Below are 22,474 nucleotides of genomic sequence, written 5' to 3' on the forward strand. Positions count from 1 at the left end.
GAGGGGGAAACTGGTGTTCTGCTGTGAGGCTGAGGGGGAAACTGGTGTTCTGCTGTGAGGCTGAGGGGGAAACTGGTGTTCCTGCTGTGAGGCTGAGGGGGAAACTGGTGTTCCTGCTGTGAGGCTGAGGGGGAAACTGGTGTTCCTGCTGTGAGGCTGAGGGGGAAACTGGTGTTCCTGCTGTGAGTCTGAGGGGGAAACTGGTGTTCCTGCTGTGAGGCTGAGGGGGAAACTGGTGTTCCTGCTGTGAGGCTGAGGGGGAAACTGGTGTTCTGCTGTGAGGCTGAGGGGGAAACTGGTGTCCCTGCTGTGAGGCTGAGGGGGAAACTGGTGTTCCTGCTGTGAGGCTGAGGGGGAAACTGGTGTTCCTGCTGTGAGGCTGAGGGGGAAACTGGTGTTCCTGCTGTGAGGCTGAGGGGGAAACTGGTGTTCCTGCTTTGAGGCTGAGGGGGAAACTGGTGTTCTGCTGTGAGGCTGAGGGGGAAACTGGTGTTCTGCTGTGAGGCTGAGGGGGAAACTGGTGTTCCTGCTGTGAGGCTGAGGGGGAAACTGGTGTTCTGCTGTGAGGCTGAGGGGGAAACTGGTGTTCTGCTGTGAGGCTGAGGGGGAAACTGGTGTTCTGCTGTGAGGCTGAGGGGGTAACTGGTGTTTTGCTGTGAGGCTGAGGGGGAAACTGGTGTTCCTGCTGTGAGGCTGAGGGGGAAACTGGTGTTCCTGCTGTGAGGCTGAGGGGGAAACTGGTGTTCCTGCTGTAAGGCTGAGGGGGAAACTGGTGTTCCTGCTGTGAGGCTGAGGGGGAAACTGGTGTTCTGCTGTGAGGCTGAGGGGGAAACTGGTGTTCCTGCTGTGAGGCTGAGGGGGAAACTGGTGTTCCTGCTGTGAGGCTGATGGGGAAACTGGTGTTCTGCTGTGAGGCTGAGGGGGAAACTGGTGTTCCTGCTGTGAGGCTGAGGGGGAAACTGGTGTTCCTGCTGTGAGGCTGACATGGGGAAACTGGTGTTCTGCTGTGAGGCTGAGGGGGAAACTGGTGTTCTGCTGTGAGGCTGAGGGGGAAACTGGTGTTCCTGCTGTGAGGCTGAGGGGGAAACTGGTGTTCCTGCTGTGAGGCTGAGGGGTAAACTGGTGTTCCTGCTGTGAGGCTGAGGGGGAAACTGGTGTTCCTGCTGTGAGGCTGAGGGGGGAAACTGGTGTTCTGCTGTGAGGCTGAGGGGGAAACTGGTGTTCCTGCTGTGAGGCTGAGGGGGAAACTGGTGTTCCTGCTGTGAGGCTGAGGGGGAAACTGGTGTTCCTGCTGTGAGGCTGAGGGGTAAACTGGTGTTCCTGCTGTGAGGCTGAGGGGGAAACTGGTGTTCCTGCTGTGAGGCTGAGGGGGAAACTGGTGTTCCTGCTGTGAGGCTGAGGGGGAAACTGGTGTTCCTGCTGTGAGGCTGAGGGGGAAACTGGTGTTCTGCTGTGAGGCTGAGGGGGAAACTGGTGTTCCTGCTGTGAGGCTGAGGGGGAAACTGGTGTTCCTGCTGTGAGGCTGAGGGGGAAACTGGTGCACGCGTGGCTCCACCATCTTGGACTCTGATTTAGACTTGTAGCACTGAAGCAACAGTTATGGATCAGTGTCAGTCTTACCAAAAATGCTATAGTTCATTTTGAATTAAATGTAAATGTTACTTTTATTCATTCATAAAATGGTTATAAACCTTCAATCATTTTAAAGATGTTTATAATGCCACTAAACCTGTTTAATGCAGGTTGTTTTTATTTCATATTGTGCCATGAGCATTTAATTTCTGTTACACTGTTGAAAATGTATTCTGACCTCATCAGATTGAGTATGCTGTATTCAGTGTTTTCTTCCTGGGTTTTTCCTAAAGGACGATTTTGTCATGTAAAGAATGTGCCTCCTACTGTTTTACACGTGATTATGTCCAATGGTACTCTGATTAGTATGGAAGGCAAATTCCAAGCGTTATAATGTACTGTGTGAATCATAGCCTACAACAATATGAACAAAACCATAGAATTAGGAATTAGAGTAAGCAAATTATTGAATAGGATCTCTATGGATGATTAAACTACCTGCAGTAATCCATTTCCTCCTCAATCTGTATTATGGAGAGTCCCAGTAATTCATTTCCCTCTCAATCTGTATTATGGAGAGTCCCAGTAATACATTTCCCTCTCAATCTGTATTATAGAGTCCCAGCAATTCATTTCCCTCTCAATCTGTATTATGGAGAGTCCCAGCAATTCATTTCCCCTCTCAATCTGTATTATAGAGAGTCCCAGCAATTCATTTCCCTCTCAATCTGTATTATGGAGAGTCCCAGCAATTCATTTCCCTCTCAATCTGTATTATGGAGAGTCCCAGCAATTCATTTCCCTCCTAATCTGTATTATGGAGAGTCCCAGCAATTCATTTCCCTCTCAATCTGTATTATGGAGAGTCCCAGCAATTCATTTCCCTTTCAATCTGTATTATGGAGAGTCCCAGCAATTCATTTCCCCTCTCAATCTGTATTATGGAGAGTCCCAGCAATTAATTTCCCCTCTCAATCTGTATTATGGAGAGTCCCAGCAATTCATTTCCCCTCTCAATCTGTATTATGGAGAGTCCCAGCAATTAATTTCCCTCTCAATCTGTATTATGGAGAGTCCCAGCAATTAATTTCCCTCTCAATCTGTATTATGGAGAGTCCCAGCAAACATTTCTAGTGGTTGTTGTTGTGGTTTAAGTGTTGAAGCGCACTTAAAATGTTTATCAAGCACATTCATATGGGTTGATAATCTTGTGGCGCTAAACTGACATATGGAATTGTTTTAAAAGGTTTACTACTAGATCAAAAGTATGTGGACACCTGCTCGTCGAACAACTCATTCCAAAATCATGGCCATTAATATGGAGTTGGTCCCCCCTTTGCTGTTATAACAGCCTCCACTCTTATAGGAAGGTTTTCCACTAGATGTTGGAATAATGCTGCTATAACAGCCTCCACTCTTCTGGGAAGGTTTTCCACCAGATGTTGGAACATTGCTGCTATAACAGCCTCCACTCTTCTGGGAAGGCTTTCCACTAGATGTTGGAACATTGCTGCTATAACAGCCTCCACACTTCTGGGATGGCTTTCCACTAGATGTTGGAACATTGCTGCTATAACAGCCTCCACTCTTCTGGGAAGGCTTTCCACTAGATGTTGGAACATTGCTGCTATAACAGCCTCCACTCTTCTGGGAAGGCTTTCACTAGATGTTGGAACATTGCTGCTATAACAGCCTCCACTCTTCTGGGAAGGCTTTCTACTCATTTCAACTCTTTCTACTCGAATCAACTCATTTCAAATGTGTCCACATACTTTTGTATATATAGTGTACAATGGGTCATTTAACTATTTGTTTTTTACATTTTAGGACCCCTTTGGATATAAAAAAAATATTAACAAATGATTTGATTAAATATTGATTTGGGCCTTTATACTAAAGCCCATAGAAACAAATTGAAATAACACATTCATAATGGCAAGAAGGACAGTCAAAAAATACACGATAAGAAACAAGGTGTTGTCTGTCTAGGAGACATAAAAAAAATACATATATGTATATATTTTAAACATATTTTATTAACTTCATTAAGAAAATTCTAGGTCATTTTAGTTTGTTTTCCATAAAGACAAATAATTCCATTAATTAGCAAAAATGCAAAAAACGGCTCATTTGAGTCGGCTACCGTCTGCAGCTAAACCGATACCACCCGTCGCCTCGAGCAATAAATGAACGTCAATCCCACGGTTACGTCAGTGAGGCAGAACCTGGGCAGAACAGAAGGTACGGTACTGTGGCATAATGTAGTTCACCTCCTTGGTAATGAGACATCGATAGCAGCGCATGTTTTTCACACGGTGAATGGCTTTTTATTTTATGCAAGAAGTTTGCGCAGAATAGTAACGTTTATGATATCGTTTTTTTAAACACTGTCCCGCAGGGTTGAACTTTTCAGAAGTGTATTTTTTGTCCTTCGTTTTTTCCGATTTATGGATGGAATTTATTGACAACAGACAATAATCCTGCGTGCTTCTTTTATTCATGTGTGAGTATTGGAAACGGTGTTTTTTTTACATGTTTTTAATGTATTTGATGATGTAGTTAAGCTTATTCAACAGACAAAATACTGTTCAGTACTTCTTTATTGTACGGTGAAAGCATCGTAATTCACCATTTCATGATTATTTCAACAGATTTGACAACCAACATATGTAAACTCATTTTTAAGTAATATTTTATATTCCACATTTAGGTTGACGGTAGAGAAAACAAACAACTGAATAGTACTTTCAAAGTACTCTTGACCCTGTAGTTACTCTTCTATTGCAGACCGTGCATTCTACTTTCGTGCTTTGTCCTCTGTTGAATCCCGCTACATAGCAGCTCAAAGTTGATTAGATAATATACTCTTCAAGAAAAATACAGTAGACCTACTTCCTATTTGTTCATTTTAAGCAGACCACAAAAGCACTGCACATTTATTTGATGGTTTGGGATAATTCTCTGTACTTTCTTCACGTGAGTATTCATAGGCAAATCTATGATAAACCAATGTACTGTAATTATTCAAAACAATTATCTTTCATAAGAAATGTAGTTAGATACAGTATATAGCCATGTACGATACAAATACAAGGATGTGCATATTTTTAGTCCCTGTGTCTGTCTGCTGTACTTTACAGGTGTATTCTAGTGAAATGTACCTGTGTCTATCTGAACAGGTGTACTTTGTGTATACTTTACAGTGGCTGTGCGTTTACTGTTCAGGTGTGTGCTGGTGACCGGTTACCATGGAGAAGCAGGCGGTGCAGAGGGCCAGGGAGGCTTTCCTCGCTGGGAGGTCGCGACCCCAGGAGTTCAGAGTTCAGCAGCTCAAGTCTCTCCAGAGGATGATCACAGACAGACAGGGAGAGATCGCCACCGCCCTCAGACAGGACATCAACAGGGTAAAGCTTCAAACATACAGTAGTAGTTCATTACATGGAGCTGTGATAGTCTTGAGGTCAATTGTGACACCTTCGATAAAAGCCAATTACATGAGCCTTGTAAGAATATCACAAACTATCACGCCTCTGAACTAGGAATTATGTCTTCATCAGCAGCTTTTGAAAGTTTATAGTGTTGGGAATAACTGTACAAATACACAGATTTATACATTTCGATCATTCTGCAAAGATTTTCAGTAAGTTTACTGAATAAACCTCACCTTGCGTTCCACAGAGCCAGTACGACACCCTGCTGTTTGAGTTGATCGGCCTGGAGAATGAGATCAGCCTGGCTGTGTCGAAGCTGGCCCAGTGGGCTGCTCCTCGGCCTGTAGAGAGGAACCTCCTCACCATCTCAGACCAGGTACGCTACGGAAGACTTTAGGACTTACGGAAGACTTTACACTTAGCTACACTGTTAGAATCAAAGTTATATCTAGAACTTAAAATGGTTCTGCCGCTGTCCCCTTTGAATAACCCTTTCAACAGAGGGTTCTGCTTGGAACTCAACAGGGTTCTGCTTGGAACTCAACAGGGTTCTGCTTGGAACTCAAAAAGGTTCTACTTGGAACTCAAAAGGGTTCTACTTGGAACTCAAAAGGGTTCTACTTGGAACTCAAAAGGGTTCTACTTGGAACTCAAAAGGGTTCTACTTGGAACTCAAAAGGGTTCTACTTGGAACTCAAAAGGGTTCTACTTGGGACTCAAAAGGGTTCTACTTGGAACTCAAAAGGGTTCTGCTTGGAACTCAACAGGGTTCTGCTTGGAACTCAAAAAGGTTCTACTTGGAACTCAAAAGGGTTCTACTTGGAACTCAAAAGGGTTCTACTTGGAACTCAAAAGGGTTCTACTTGGGACTCAAAAGGGTTCTACTTGGAACTCAAAAGGGATGAATAAAGTTGAATGTAATGTACTGTAATGTACTGTACTTGAAGGCGTACATCCAGCCGGAGCCCCTGGGAGTGGTCCTCATTATCGGGGCCTGGAACTACCCCTGGGCCCTAACCCTGCAGCCCCTGGTCGGGGCTATCGCTGCAGGTACGCCCCAACGACCCCCCCCCTCCTCTCCTACTTTTCCCACCACTGTAGTTGTCTTGTATTCAGTATTGTCTCTCCATCCCTCACTGACGCGTACACACAGCATTATCCATCTCCCTAAGATGTCTGGCATTCTGCTACCACTGAGTGATGTCATCCAATTCACACACAGTGCTTAGTGATGTCATCCCATTCACACACACACACACACACACACACACACACACACACACACACACACACACACACACACACACACACACACACACACTGTTAATGATGTCATCCATTCACACACACACACACACACACACACACACACACACACACACACACACACACACACACACACACACACACACACACACACTGTTAGTGATGTCATCCCATTCACACACTGTTCATTCTCTCTCTCTCTCTCTCTCTCTCTCTCTCTCTCTCTCTCTTATTCTCTCTCTCTCTTATTCTCTCTCCCTCTCTTATTCTCCCCTCCTCTCCCTCTCCCTCTCTCTCTGCAGGCAATGCAGCTGTGGTGAAGCCGTCTGAGCTGAGTGTATACTCAGCTAGTCTCCTCAAAGCTCTGCTCCCACGATATCTGGACCAGGTCCCTATTCTATTCCCCCTTGTCTGCTGTATGAGAATACTGTATGTAACTGTCCCTCAAATGGCACCCCATTCCCTATATAGTGCACTACTTTAGACAAGAACCCTATGGGCCCTGGTCAAAAGTAGTGCACTAGATAGGGAATAGGGTGCTATTTGGTACACCACCCATATATAGGTGGTACACCTGAGTGTACAAAACATTAGGAACACCTGTTCTTTCCATGACATAGACTGACCAGGTGAAAGCAACTCAATATTCGGAAGGTGTTCTTAATGTTTTGTACACTCAGTTTATGAGAGCAATCTGAGCTGTACTGTTTTAGTCCTGTGACTGTGAGCCAATAGTCAGTGATTTATCTCCAATGTTACAGCATGACCTTATTACTGCGTGTAGTATAGACAAGTCCTCTGTTGCTGTGATGTCATACACATATACTGGCTACATCCCCGCTTAACGGTGTAGTACACAGCACACTTAAAGGGATAGTTCACAGCACGTTTAAAGGGATAGTTCACAGCATGCTTAAAGGGATAGTTCACAGCATGCTTAACGGTGTAGTACACAGCACGCTTAAAGGGATAGTTCACAGCACGTTTAAAGGGATAGTTCACAGCATGCTTAACGGTGTAGTACAGCACGCTTAAAGGGATAGTTCACAGCACGTTTAAAGGGATAGTTCACAGCATGCTTAACGGTGTAGTACACAGCACTCTTAAAGGGATAGTTCACAGCACGTTTAAAGGGATAGTTCACTGCACGCTTAAAGGAATAGTTCACAGCACGCTTAAAGGGATAGTTCACAGCACGCTTAAAGGGATAGTTCACAGCACGCTTAAAGGGATAGTACACAGCATGCTTAAAAGGATAGTACACAGCATTCTTAATTTGCAAGCATCTTAGCATGCATCTAAGCAGTTTTGGTTCTGGGATGAACTGTCCTGTTAATTAATGTTGGGGTCTTTCCAGGAGCTGTACCCTGTAGTGTGTGGGGGCGTGTCAGAGACCCAGGAGTTGCTGCGTCAGCGTTTCGACCACGTCTTCTACACAGGGAACAGCACTGTGGGTAAACTGGTGATGGAGGCAGCAGCCCGACACCTCACCCCCGTGACCCTGGAGCTGGGGGGGAAGAGCCCCTGTTACATCGATAAGGACGTCGATCTCAGAGTCGCATGCCGGTCAGAAACCTCAATGTAGTTCATAGTAATTACATTTGGTCTGTAATACCTGTGGTCTGTCATACATGTTTTCTGTAATACATGGTGTCAGTAATATAACAGCCATATTGTTGGTCAAGGTAACAGCCCCACCACCTGTTGATATCAGCTGGAGATGACATAGTGAGCTAGCTTTAACAGTTAGCATCTTTGATAGGAAGTTTTGTACTAGTTAGCATCTTTGATAGGGAGTTTTGTGCTAGTTAGCATCTTTGACTAGCAAAGCAGTTTCAGCTGACGTGTATTAGCTTAGCATCGTGGCTAATGTTTTGGCAGTTGGTGATGTAGAAAGTTGAGAAAGATGTGAGGAGCAGGATTTAAGGGTCATAGGGTTGCAAAATTGTAAAAACATTCCCAAAACTCCAAGGTTTTCCAGAAATCCCTTTTGAGATTCCCGGAGTTAGAAGGGAATAAGCAGGAAATATATAACCCTCCACCCAAGATTTCTGGAAAACCAGGGGATTTGAGGATTTTTCCCCCAGAATTGTTTAACCCTAAAGGGTCGTTATATGTAATGAGACAACAGCATGCTTAGCTCCTTTTTACAAATCATCAGAATGCTTGAAACTGAAAAATGTTCAAAGTGTATGTGAAATATGCGTATTGATTTGATGTCTGTGGTATATTTTTTCATTTAATGTTTCTCTTCGTGTTGTTTTTGTTCATCCACCGCAGGCGTATCACGTGGGGGAAGTTTGTGAACTGTGGTCAGACGTGCATCGCCCCAGACTACATCCTGTGTGAACCCAGCATCCAGAACAGAGTGGTGGAGGGCATCCGGCAGACACTACTGGTCTCTTACGTCCTCTCTATCTCTACTGTAGCTAGCTAGCAAGGATGCTACGATAGCTCTGTCAATGGATTACTACCTTATTACATTGTATATTAATGTACACAGTATGGCATCAATTCAGATGTTCAATTCAGTCAATTTGGGAAGTGAAATGAAATGATTAGATTCATAAATAAAACACTTGGGGGGGGGGTCCATAGTTTTCTATGAGAATCTTCCCAATTCATGAATTTGATTTCAATTCCCTTCCAGAATTGACCCCGACCCTGATTGACTGTAGGTAGCAACCCCTTACTCTCAGCTAGCATCTAATCCACACGTTGTTTTCCTTAATCCTAGGAGTTTTATGGGCCTGACCCCAAATCCTCCCCTGACTACGGCCGCATCATCAACCAGCGCCACTTCAACCGCTTGATGACTCTACTGGAGGGCTACACGGCAACAGTAGGGGGGCAGAGTGACTCATCACAGCGCTATATTGGTACGCAGTCTCATTGGGCTCACAGATATTTGGTGATACATTAGTTAGTAGTTGGGCAGACTTGGGTTTTAATATTACTGTATTTCCCCTTGGGTTGGCAACATTTCCCAAATTTACAAGGTTTTTCAAAAATCTCAAATTGGAGAATTACATTTTTTTTTACAATAAAAAAACAAACATTTTTAGTCATTTAGCAGATGCTCTTATCCGGAGTAGTGAGTGCATACAATTTAATTTGTACTGGTCCCCCCGTGAGAATCAAACCCACAACCCTGCCGTTGCATGGGACCAAGTGTGGCTCAGTTGGAGGATTCCCTCCCTGCTTCGGCTCTCTTGATTCCAGGAATCTCCCAACTGGGAATCCTCTAACTGGGAATCCTCAAACTAAGAATGTACTAATTGAGAATCCTCCAGCCGAAGTTATGCTTGGTTGGTCTGTCAAAAAAACTTTGACCCCTGACCCCTCAGCCCCCACGGTGGTGAAGGACGTGCCCCCCCAGGCTAGGCTGATGCAGGAGGAGATCTTCGGGCCCCTGTTGCCCATAGTGACCGTCAGCGACATAGATGAAGCCATCCACTTCATCAACGAGAGAGAGAAGCCCCTGGCGCTCTACGTCTTCTCCTCCAACAAGAAGGTAAGGTCTGGAGGGAGCTAGTGAGCAAGCTATGGAGTAGGGCTGAAATCCCCCCCAAAACAGGAGGAAAAGTGGAGATTACACCTGGATTGGGCATGGGTCACTTTTAGTTGAACTCCTGCTGAAATGTTGTTTATATACTGGAAGGAGGTCATCTGTTACTGTGGCAACAACAATTGTCCTTATTTTGGGGTATGTACAGTATGTATTTACATATGATGGGGCTGATAAAAGACATCTCTCTCTCTGTCTCTGTCCATAAGGTGATAAGACACCCCTCTCTCTGTCTCTGTCATTAAGGTGATCAAATATATCCCTCTCTCTGTCTGTCATTAAGGTGATAAAATACATCCCTCTCTCTGTCTCTGTCCATAAGGTGATACAAGACATCCCTCTCTCTGTCTCTGTCCATAAGGTGATAAAGCGAATGCTGGCTGAGACTACCAGTGGTGGGGTGACAGTCAACGACGTTATTATGCACTACACCCTCAACTCTCTGCCCTTTGGGGGTGTAGGTAAGAAAACTTGTCTTTTAATACTGTTAGGCTTTAGGATACTGTTAGGCTTTAGGATACGCCCTAGCCGGACCTCTGGTGAATATACTGTTGGTTGGCACGCTAGCCGGACCTCTGGTGAATATACTGTTGGTTGGCACGCTAGCCGGACGTCTGGTGAATATACTGTTGGTTGGCACGCTAGCCGGACCTCTGGTGAATATACTGTTGGTTGGCACGCTAGCCGGACCTCTGGTGAATATACTGTTGGTTGGCACGCTAGCCGGACGTCTGGTGAATATACTGTTGGTTGGCACGCTAGCCGGACCTCTGGTGAATATACTGTTGGTTGGCACGCTAGCCGGACCTCTGGTGAATATACTGTTGGTTGGCACGTTAGCCGGACCTCTGGTGAATATACTGTTGGTTGGCACGCTAGCCGGACCTCTGGTGAATAGACTGTTGGTTGGCACGCTAGCCGGACCTCTGGTGAATATACTGTTGGTTGGCACGCTAGCCGTACCTCTGGTGAATAGACTGTTGGTTGGCACACTAGCCGGACCTCTGGTGAATATACTGTTGGTTGGCACGCTAGCCGGACCTCTGGTGAATATACTGTTGGTTGGCACACTAGCCGGTATTGGTGCGATTTTGGTTAACTGACGGCAGCTGGTATGATGCCACTGCCGGCCCGACCACACACAGCCACTAAAGTCGTCATGCCTACGACAGTCCAATGGTGGCTAGCCTGCAGTCGACAGATAGAAACACTTTGTTGCTTTTATGAATTTTGTCTTGCTGCTTTTTGCTCTATGTTGCTCTGTCTGTATGCTACGTCTTGCTTGTCCTATGTTGCTATTGTCTATATTGTAATTGTTTTTAATAACCTGCCCAGGGACTGCGGTTGAAAATTAGCCGGCTGGCTAAAACCGGCACTTTTACTGAAACGTTGATTAATGTGCTCTGTCCCTGTAAAAATAAAAATAAACTCAAGTCAACTGTGTCTAAATTCACCCTCTGACTGTGGTAAGTAGTAATACGTGTATATACAAGTATATTAGATATACGTCACATAAAACCCGTAACAAAGACGAAGCAATTAACCCATTAAAATGTTTACCATGACTCTATAAAGATAATTAAAATGTACAAGCAAGCATTAGACAATGAGTTGACGTTGACTAACAAGAATGGGTCTGAGAATTGTCTACATCAAAGGCAGATGGTTAATTAACATTGAACAATGAATGGGTCTGAGAATTGTCTACATCAAAGGCAGATGGTTAATTAACATTGAACAATGAATGGATCTGAGAATTGTCTACATCAAAGGCAGATGGTTAATTAACATTGAACAAGAATGGGTCTGAGAATTGTCTACATCAAAGGCAGATGATTAATTAACATTGAACAATGAATGGATGAACATACCAGGCAGGAAGCTTAAGTTCCAAACATCAACAAGCGTTACAAGGCATTATTCCAACCACATAGATCCTACAGTTAACTTATAGGACAAAGCATGAACAACGAGACACTCACTAGGCCAGAGGCCGAGAATTCTAGGAAGCAAGAATTGATCATACAACCTGGATACAGGATAAGAGAGAGAACCAATGCATTTCATTACCTGTAGAACATCTGAAGGTGGAACCTTCTCAACCCAAAACCAAGCACCATTGACCAATCAAACAATACCAAGTTTACAGTAACCTAAACACCCCCAGGCCCAACAATCTCCTCAGGGTGTCACAGCATCTAAAGGCTGGTGTGATGAGGGGGTGAGACTAATGTAAATAGAACAGCATCTAAAGGCTGGTGTGATGAGGGGGTGAGACTAATGTAAATAGAACAGCATCTAAAGGCTGGTGTGATGAGGGGGTGAGACTAATGTAAATAGAACAGCATCTAAAGGCTGGTGTGATGAGGGGGGTGAGGCCGATGTAAATAGAACAGCATCTAAAGGCTGGTGTGATGAGGGGTGAGACTAATGTAAATAGAACAGCATCTAAAGGCTGGTGTGATGAGGGGGTGAGACTAATGTAAATAGAACAGCATCTAAAGGCTGGTGTGATGAGGGGGTGAGACTAATGTAAATAGAACAGCATCTAAAGGCTGGTGTGATGAGGGGTGAGACTAATGTAAATAGAACAGCATCTAAAGGCTGGTGTGATGAGGGGTGAGACTAATGTAAATAGGACAGCATCTAAAGGCTGGTGTGATGAGGGGTGAGACTAATGTAAATAGAACAGCATCTAAAGGCTGGTGTGATGAGGGGGTGAGGCCGATGTAAATAGAACAGCATCTAAAGGCTGGTGTGATGAGGGGTGAGACTAATGTAAATAGAACAGCATCTAAAGGCTGGTGTGATGAGGGGTGAGACTAATGTAAATAGAACAGCATCTAAAGGCTGGTGTGGTGAGGGGGTGAGACTAATGTAAATAGGACAGCATCTAAAGGCTGGTGTGATGAGGGGGTGAGATTAATGTAAATAGAACAGCATCTAAAGGCTGGTGTGATGAGGGGGTGAGACTAATGTAAATAGAACAGCATCTAAAGGCTGGTGTGATGAGGGGGTGAGACCGATGTAAATAGAACAGCATCTAAAGGCTGGTGTGATGAGGGGGTGAGACTAATGTAAATAGAACAGCATCTAAAGGCTGGTGTGATGAGGGGGTGAGACTAATGTAAATAGAACAGCATCTAAAGGCTGGTGTGATGAGGGGTGAGACTAATGTAAATAGAACAGCATCTAAAGGCTGGTGTGATGAGGGGGTGAGACTAATGTAAATAGAACAGCATCTAAAGGCTGGTGTGATGAGGGGGTGAGACTAATGTAAATAGAACAGCATCTAAAGGCTGGTGTGATGAGGGGGTGAGGCCGATGTAAATAGAACAGCATCTAAAGGCTGGTGTGATGAGGGGGTGAGACTAATGTAAATAGAACAGCATCTAAAGGCTGGTGTGATGAGGGGGTGAGACTAATGTAAATAGAACAGCATCTAAAGGCTGGTGTGATGAGGGGGTGAGACCGATGTAAATAGAACAGCATCTAAAGGCTGGTGTGATGAGGGGGTGAGACTAATGTAAATAGAACAGCATCTAAAGGCTGGTGTGATGAGGGGGTGAGACTAATGTAAATAGAACAGCATCTAAAGGCTGGTGTGATGAGGGGGTGAGACTAATGTAAATAGAACAGCATCTAAAGGCTGGTGTGATGAGGGGGAGACTAATGTAAATAGGACAGCATCTAAAGGCTGGTGTGATGAGGGGTGAGACTAATGTAAATAGAACAGCATCTAAAGGCTGGTGTGATGAGGGGTGAGACTAATGTAAATAGAACAGCATCTAAAGGCTGGTGTGATGAGGGGGTGAGGCCGATGTAAATAGGACAGCATCTAAAGGCTGGTGTGATGAGGGGGTGAGACTAATGTAAATAGAACAGCATCTAAAGGCTGGTGTGATGAGGGGGTGAGACTAATGTAAATAGAACAGCATCTAAAGGCTGGTGTGATGAGGGGGTGAGACTAATGTAAATAGAACAGCATCTAAAGGCTGGTGTGATGAGGGGGTGAGACTAATGTAAATAGAACAGCATCTAAAGGCTGGTGTGATGAGGGGGTGAGACTAATGTAAATAGAACAGCATCTAAAGGCTGGTGTGATGAGGGGGTGAGACTAATGTAAATAGAACAGCATCTAAAGGCTGGTGTGATGAGGGGGTGAGACTAATGTAAATAGGACAGCATCTAAAGGCTGGTGTGATGAGGAAGTGAGACTAATGTAAATAGAACAGCATCTAAAGGCTGGTGTGATGAGGGGGTGAGACTAATGTAAATAGAACAGCATCTAAAGGCTGGTGTGATGAGGGGGTGAGACTAATGTAAATAGAACAGCATCTAAAGGCTGGTGTGATGAGGGGGTGAGACTAATGTAAATAGAACAGCATCTAAAGGCTGGTGTGATGAGGGGGTGAGACTAATGTAAATAGGACAGCATCTAAAGGCTGGTGTGATGAGGTGGTGAGACTAATGTAAATAGAACAGCATCTAAAGGCTGGTGTGATGAGGGGGTGAGACTAATGTAAATAGAACAGCATCTAAAGGCTGGTGTGATGAGGGGTGAGACTAATGTAAATAGAACAGCATCTAAAGGCTGGTGTGATGAGGGGGTGAGACTAATGTAAATAGAACAGCATCTAAAGGCTGGTGTGATGAGGGGGTGAGACTAATGTAAATAGAACAGCATCTAAAGGCTGGTGTGATGAGGGGGTGAGACTAATTTAAATAGAACAGCATCTAAAGGCTGGTGTGATGAGGGGGTGAGACTAATGTAAATAGAACAGCATCTAAAGGCTGGTGTGATGAGGGGGTGAGACTAATGTAAATAGAACAGCATCTAAAGGCTGGTGTGATGAGGGGGTGAGACTAATGTAAGTAGAACAGCATCTAAAGGCTGGTGTGATGAGGGGGTGAGACTAATGTAAATAGAACAGCATCTAAAGGCTGGTGTGATGAGGGGGGGAGAGACTAATGTAAATAGAACAGCATCTAAAGGCTGGTGTGATGAGGGGGAGACTAATGTAAATAGAACAGCATCTAAAGGCTGGTGTGATGAGGGGGTGAGACCGATGTAAATAGAACAGCATCTAAAGGCTGGTGTGATGAGGGGGTGAGACTAATGTAAATAGAACAGCATCTAAAGGCTGGTGTGATGAGGGGGTGAGACCGATGTAAATAGAACAGCATCTAAAGGCTGGTGTGATGGGGGTGAGGCCGATGTAAATAGAACAGCATCTAAAGGCTGGTGTGATGAGGGGGTGAGACTAATGTAAATAGAACAGCATCTAAAGGCTGGTGTGATGAGGGGGTGAGACTAATGTAAATAGAACAGCATCTAAAGGCTGGTGTGATGAGGGGGTGAGACTAATGTAAATAGGACAGCATCTAAAGGCTGGTGTGATGAGGGGGTGAGACTAATGTAAATAGAACAGCATCTAAAGGCTGGTGTGATGAGGGGGTGAGACTAATGTAAATAGAACAGCATCTAAAGGCTGGTGTGATGAGGGGGTGAGACCGATGTAAATAGAACAGCATCTAAAGGCTGGTGTGATGGGGGTGAGGCCGATGTAAATAGAACAGCATCTAAAGGCTGGTGTGATGAGGGGGTGAGACTAATGTAAATAGAACAGCATCTAAAGGCTGGTGTGATGAGGGGGTGAGACTAATGTAAATAGAACAGCATCTAAAGGCTGGTGTGATGAGGGGGTGAGACTAATGTAAATAGAACAGCATCTAAAGGCTGGTGTGATGAGGGGGAGACTAATGTAAATAGAACAGCATCTAAAGGCTGGTGTGATGAGGGGGTGAGACTAATGTAAATAGAACAGCATCTAAAGGCTGGTGTGATGAGGGGGGAGACTAATGTAAATAGAACAGCATCTAAAGGCTGGTGTGATGAGGGGGTGAGACTAATGTAAATAGAACAGCATCTAAAGGCTGGTGTGATGAGGGGGTGAGACTAATGTAAATAGAACAGCATCTAAAGGCTGGTGTGATGAGGGGGTGAGACCGATGTAAATAGAACAGCATCTAAAGGCTGGTGTGATGGGGGGGTGAGGCCGATGTAAATAGAACAGCATCTAAAGGCTGGTGTGATGAGGGTGAGACTAATGTAAATAGGACAGCATCTAAAGGCTGGTGTGATGAGGGGGTGAGACTAATGTAAATAGAACAGCATCTAAAGGCTGGTGTGATGAGGGGGTGAGACTAATGTAAATAGAACAGCATCTAAAGGCTGGTGTGATGAGGGGGGGAGGTAGATGTAAATAGAACAGCATCTAAAGGCTGGTGTGATTAGGGGGTGAGACTAATGTAAATAGAACAGCATCTAAAGGCTGGTGTGATGAGGGGGTGAGACTAATGTAAATAGAACAGCATCTAAAGGCTGGTGTGATGAGGGGGTGAGACTAATGTAAATAGAACAGCATCTAAAGGCTGGTGTGATGAGGGGGGGAGGTAGATGTAAGTAGAACAGCATTCCTGAGAGGAACATAAACCCCCTTTGAGTAATTCAGAGTTCATCCTGTACAGATACAATACACAGAAATAATACATCAATATAGAGATCCTCTTTAGGAGACAAGTTACCATAGAGATAATCCATATAGAGATCCTCTTTAGGAGACAAGTTACCATAGAGATAATCCATATAGAGATCCTCTTTAGGAGACAAGTTACCACAGAGATAATCCATATAGATCCTCTTTAGGGGACATGTTACCATAGAGATAATCCATATAGAGACCCTCTTTAGGGGACAAGTTACCACAGAGATAATCCATATAGAGATCCTCTTTAGGAGATAAATTACCATAGAGATAATCCATATAGAGATCCTCTTTAGGAGATAAATTACCACAGAGATAATCCAGCGTCCTTGGGACTGAGCCGGAGGGTAGAGTGTCCTTGGGACTGAGCCGGAGGGTAGAGTGTCCTTGGGACTGAGTCGGAGGGTAGAGTGTCCTTGGGACTGAGTCGGAGGGTAGAGTGTCCTTGGGACTGAGGCGGAGGGTAGAGTGTCCTTGGGACTGAGGCGGAGGGTAGAGTGTCCTTGGGACTGAGTCGGAGGGTAGCGGTGTCCTTGGGACTGAGTCGGAGGGTAGCGGGTCCTTGGGACTGAGTCGGAGGGTAGCGGGTCCTTGGGACTGAGTCGGAGGGTAGCGTGTCCTTGGGACTGAGTCGGAGGGTAGCGTGTCCTTGGGACTGAGTCGGAAGGTAGCGTGTTCTTGGGACTGAGTTGAAGAAGTGCTGCTAGAGCGTCATGCAGCTAACATCTAATCCTTAACAAGTCCCATGACCCTTTGACCCCTCATCTGACCCTAGCCCTGTGACCTATGAACCCCACAGGTCAGAGTGGAACAGGAAGGTATCATGGAAAGCACACCTTTGACCAGTTCAGCCATCATCGGGCGTGTCTGGTCAAGTCCCTGGGCATGGAGGAGGTCAACATGGTGCGGTACCCTCCCCAGAACCGCCAGAAGGCTCGCAGGGTCAGGCTGGCCATGAGGACGCCACTGGTCGACTTCTCTAGGAAAACCTACATCTGGGCCGTGACAGCAACAGTCTTTGCTTTCGGTCTCCTGGTCACCTTGACTGCCATCCTGCTAATTGCTGGTGGCTTGAACTGCACCTGTTGGAGACTTTGGCAAATCTGGCGCTAGCCAGTCTGTACCTGTATTGGCCGACGTACATTCAACGAAAGACATGTCCCTGTGCCTGGTTTCCCTGGCTTTAGAATAATGTCTTTGTGTGTCCGACACTGTAACTAAACTCACAACCCTGGTGGTGTAAGCCCCCCACCCCGACTGTTGTTAGCGGTGTCAGTTTGCCATCACCGATCCTCTGTAATGACGACGAGCCACTGATTTTTGCACATGGCGGGCTGCTGTTTGCTTGCTAGATGTGTTTTTTTTCTGATCTTCCGTTTTAATCTATAATTTCATTCTAATCTAATTCTATGATTTATCTTTGTTTGTTTAAAGATTGTCAAAGAACTGAAAAATTAGTTCTGTCTTTTATTGGAAAGGGGATGCCTAGTCAGTTGCACAACTGAATCAACCAAAATGTGTCTTCCGCATTTAACCCCCAACCCCTCTGAATCAGAGAGCCACCTGACTGCTTTCGCATATATCCTAACAATAATAGAAAAGGTTTGCTGGAATGGAAAGCGGTATACAGTTGCCAACATAGGGAATCCTTGAATTTGGACTATGGTTGAAAAATTCCAGCAACTTTCCCAAATGTTCCAGGTTTGCCCGAAATCCTGGTTGGAAGATTCCTGGATTTCCTGTTTAGTCCCTCCTGATTCCGGGAATCTTCCAACAGGGATTTCCGGTAAACCTGGGAAACTTTAACATCATAACGTCTAACATCTCTAACCCCATTCCACAGGTCAGAGTGGAACAGGAAGGTATCATGGGAAGCACACCTTTGACCAGTTCAGCCATCATCGGGCGTGTCTGGTCAAGTCCCTGGGCATGGAGGAGGTCCACATGGTGCGGTATCCACCCCAGAACCACCAGAAGGTTCGCAGGGTCAGGCTGGCCATGAGGACCCCACTGGTTGACTTCTCCAAGGGCACCTACATCTGGGCCGTCACGGCGTCCATTGTGGCTCTGGGACTCCTGGTCGCCCTGACTGTGATTCTAATACTAGCGGCCGGTGTCAGCTGCACCTGTTTGTGATTGATGGATAGACACAGTGAAGTTAAGGTTGCACATTTAGGTAACTTCCCCAAAATCTACCGGCATTCCAGAAATCCTTATTGGAGGATTTCGTATTTCCTGCTTCTTCCCTTATGATTCCGGGAATCTTCCTACCTTTCTCAGGAAAAACTGGTAATTTTGGGAAAGAGTAGAGACACCAATACATTATTGTCAAGGTATTATGTGAGTTTCTTTAGTCTGTACCATCCATGTCTTCATTTAAAAAAATACTTCTGTTGTATGAATTTGTATCAAATTAATGTTTAATTTTTTTAACGGCATTATATAATACTATTCATGAAGTTATATCACTTAACTACAGTTAAAAAGATGAAGTAGGCTAATCAATGAACTACTGTATGGAAAACCAGGTTTTTAGAGCAAAGTAGGCCTTAATGTTCCGCACACATAAAACGTTGACGCATATGCCCCAGTGTTAGAGAAATGTTGTTTGCCTCTTTCCTTTTGAAGTGGATGGTGGTGGTAGTAGAGGGGTAAAATGGCTGCTCGTAAAATGCAACGGTCATCTGTTGTTTTTAATTCTCCTGCTGCACCTGGAAACCCTATCTGGCTCGTACAATAACGTCAATTCAATGTAATTCAATGTGCCTTTGTGTCGTCTCCGAATACACCCATATGACACACTATTCCCGATTCAGTGCACTACTTTTGAACAGCGCCCATAGAGCTCTAGTCAAAAGTAGTGCACTACATATACTGAAAATAGCATACCATATGGGACAGACATACCATACAATATAGACTTGAGTGTACAAAACATTAGGAACACCTGCTCTTTCCATGACACAGACTGACCAGGTGAATCCAGGTGAAAACTATGATCCCTTATTGATGTCACCTGTTAAATCCACTTCAAATCAGTGTAGATGAAGAGGAGGAGACATGTTAAAAGAAGGATTTTTAAGCCTTGAGATAATTGAGACATGGATTGGTATGTGTGCCATTCAGAGGGCGTAACAAAAGATTTAACTGCCTTTGAACAGAGAATGGTAGTAGGTGCCAAGAGCACCGGATTGTGTCAAGAACTGCAACGTTGCTAGGCTTTTCTTTGGGACTGAGTCAGAGGGTAGCGTGTCTTTGGGACTGAGTTGGAGGGTAGCGTGTCCTTGGGACTGAGTCAGAGGGTAGCGTGTCTTTGGGACTGAGTTGGAGGGTAGTGTGTCTTTGGGACTGAGTTGGAGGGTAGCGTGTCCTTGGGACTGAGTTGGAGGGTAGTGTGTCTTTGGGACTGAGTTGGAGGGTAGTGTGTCTTTGGGACTGAGTTGGAGGGTAGTGTGTCTTTGGGACTGAGTTGGAGGGTAGCGTGTCCTTGGGACTGAGTCAGAGGGTAGCGTGTCTTTGGGACTGAGTTGGAGGGTAGTGTGTCTTTGGGACTGAGTCGGAGGGTAGTGTGTCCTTGGGACTGAGTCGGAGGGTAGTGTGTCTTTGGGACTGAGTTGGAGGGTAGCGTGTCCTTGGGACTGAGTCGGAGGGTAGTGTGTCTTTGGGACTGAGTCGGAGGGTAGTGTGTCCTTGGGACTGAGTCGGAGGGTAGTGTGTCTTTGGGACTGAGTTGGAGGGTAGCGTGTCCTTGGGACTGAGTCGGAGGGTAGTGTGTCTTTGGGACTGAGTTGGAGGGTAGCGTGTCCTTGGGACTGAGTCAGAGGGTAGCGTGTCTTTGGGACTGAGTTGGAGGGTAGCGTGTCCTTGGGACTGAGTCGGAGGGTAGTGTGTCTTTGGGACTGAGTTGGAGGGTAGCGTGTCCTTGGGACTGAGTCAGAGGGTAGCGTGTCTTTGGGACTGAGTTGGAGGGTAGCGTGTCCTTGGGACTGAGTCAGAGGGTAGCGTGTCTTTGGGACTGAGTCGGAGGGTAGCGTGTCTTTGGGACTGAGTCGGAGGGTAGCGTGTCTTTGGGACTGAGTTGGAGGGTAGCGTGTCTTTGGGACTGAGTTGGAGGGTAGTGTGTCTTTGGGACTGAGTTGGAGGGTAGCGTGTCCTTGGGACTGAGTTGGAGGGTAGCGTGTCTTTGGGACTGAGTTGGAGGGTAGTGTGTCTTTGGGACTGAGTTGGAGGGTAGTGTGTCTTTGGGACTGAGTTGGAGGGTAGCGTGTCCTTGGGACTGAGTCAGAGGGTAGCGTGTCCTTGGGACTGAGTCGGAGGGTAGCGTGTCTTTGGGACTGAGTTGGAGGGTAGTGTGTCTTTGGGACTGAGTCGGAGGGTAGTGTGTCCTTGGGACTGAGTCTGAGGGTAGTGTGTCTTTGGGACTGAGTTGGAGGGTAGCGTGTCCTTGGGACTGAGTCGGAGGGTAGTGTGTCTTTGGGACTGAGTCGGAGGGTAGTGTGTCCTTGGGACTGAGTCGGAGGGTAGTGTGTCTTTGGGACTGAGTTGGAGGGTAGCGTGTCCTTGGGACTGAGTCGGAGGGTAGTGTGTCTTTGGGACTGAGTTGGAGGGTAGCGTGTCCTTGGGACTGAGTCAGAGGGTAGCGTGTCTTTGGGACTGAGTTGGAGGGTAGCGTGTCCTTGGGACTGAGTCGGAGGGTAGTGTGTCTTTGGGACTGAGTTGGAGGGTAGCGTGTCCTTGGGACTGAGTCAGAGGGTAGCGTGTCTTTGGGACTGAGTAGGAGGGTAGCGTGTCCTTGGGACTGAGTCAGAGGGTAGCGTGTCTTTGGGACTGAGTCGGAGGGTAGCGTGTCTTTGGGACTGAGTCGGAGGGTAGCGTGTCCTTGGGACTGAGTTGGAGGGTAGCGTGTCCTTGGGACTGAGTTGAAGGGTAGCGTGTCTTTGGGGCTGAGTTGGAGGGTAGCGTGTCTTTGGGACTGAGTTGGAGGGTAGCGTGTCTTTGGGACTGAGTTGGAGGGTAGCGTGTCTTTGGGACTGAGTTGGAGGGTAGCGTGTCCTTGGGACTGAGTTGGAGGGTAGCGTGTCTTTGGGACTGAGTTGGAGGGTAGCGTGTCCTTGGGACTGAGTCGGAGGGTAGCGTGTCCTTGGGACTGAGTCGGAGGGTAGCGTGTCTTTGGGACTGAGTCGGAGGGTAGCGTGTCTTTGGGACTGAGTCGGAGGGTAGCGTGTCTTTGGGACTGAGTTGGAGGGTAGCGTGTCTTTGGGACTGAGTTGGAGGGTAGCGTGTCCTTGGGACTGAGTTGGAGGGTAGCGTGTCCTTGGGACTGAGTTGGAGGGTAGCGTGTCTTTGGGACTGAGTTGGAGGGTAGCGTGTCTTTGGGGCTGAGTTGAAGGGTAGAGTGTCCTTGGGACTGAGTTGGAGGGTAGCGTGTCCTTGGGACTGAGTTGGAGGGTAGCGTGTCTTTGGGGCTGAGTTGGAGGGTAGCGTGTCTTTGGGGCTGAGTTGGAGGGTAGCGTGTCCTTGGGACTGAGTTGAAGGGTAGCGTGTCTTTGGGGCTGAGTTGGAGGGTAGCGTGTCCTTGGGACTGAGTTGAAGGGTAGTGTGTCTTTGGGGCTGAGTTGGAGGCTTAGCGTGTCTTTGGGGCTGAGTTGGAGGGTAGCGTGTCCTTGGGACTGAGTTGGAGGGTAGCGTGTCCTTGGGACTGAGTTGAAGGGTAGTGTGTCTTTGGGGCTGAGTTGGAGGCTTAGCGTGTCTTTGGGGCTGAGTTGGAGGGTAGCGTGTCCTTGGGACTGAGTTGGAGGCTTAGCGTGTCTTTGGGACTGAGTTGGAGGGTAGAGTGTCCTTGGGACTGAGTTGGAGGGTAGCGTGTCTTTGGGAGTCAGAGTGGAATAGGAAGGTATCATGGGAAGCACACGTTTGACCAGTTCAGCCATCATCGGGCGTGTCTGGTCAAGTCCCTGGGCATGGAGGAGGTCAACATGGCGGGGTAAGAAGGATTTTTAAGTCTTGAGATAATTGAGACATGGATTGTGTGTGGGTGCCTTTCAGAGGGTGAATGGGCGCGACAAAAGATTTAACTGTCTTTGAACGGA

The 22,474-nt window shown here is 46.3% G+C and overlaps 1 protein-coding gene across 4 annotated transcripts; it reads left to right on the forward strand.

Moving 5' to 3' along the window:
• The first annotated feature begins 3,802 nt into the window (after positions 1 to 3,802).
• LOC135546699 (aldehyde dehydrogenase family 3 member A2-like) lies at positions 3,803 to 19,767 on the forward strand. Of its 4 annotated transcripts, none has more exons than XM_064975319.1 (11): positions 3,803 to 4,075; positions 4,798 to 4,976; positions 5,251 to 5,379; positions 5,951 to 6,053; positions 6,572 to 6,657; positions 7,627 to 7,835; positions 8,550 to 8,667; positions 9,007 to 9,148; positions 9,617 to 9,783; positions 10,160 to 10,298; positions 18,229 to 19,767. In XM_064975319.1, the coding sequence occupies exons 2-11, from the start codon at positions 4,821 to 4,823 to the stop codon at positions 18,519 to 18,521; spliced, it is 1,542 nt and encodes a 513-aa protein (XP_064831391.1). In that variant the 5' UTR covers positions 3,803 to 4,075; positions 4,798 to 4,820; the 3' UTR covers positions 18,522 to 19,767. The 4 variants fall into 4 exon arrangements, with proteins under 4 accessions (XP_064831391.1, XP_064831393.1, XP_064831389.1 ...); XM_064975321.1 differs by having other exon boundaries at positions 10,199 to 10,298; XM_064975317.1 differs by having other exon boundaries at positions 17,185 to 18,321.
• The last annotated feature ends 2,707 nt before the right edge of the window (positions 19,768 to 22,474 follow it).

Source organism: Oncorhynchus masou, chromosome 9, assembly GCF_036934945.1.
Source record: "Oncorhynchus masou masou isolate Uvic2021 chromosome 9, UVic_Omas_1.1, whole genome shotgun sequence".
Lineage (NCBI taxonomy): Eukaryota > Metazoa > Chordata > Actinopteri > Salmoniformes > Salmonidae > Oncorhynchus > Oncorhynchus masou.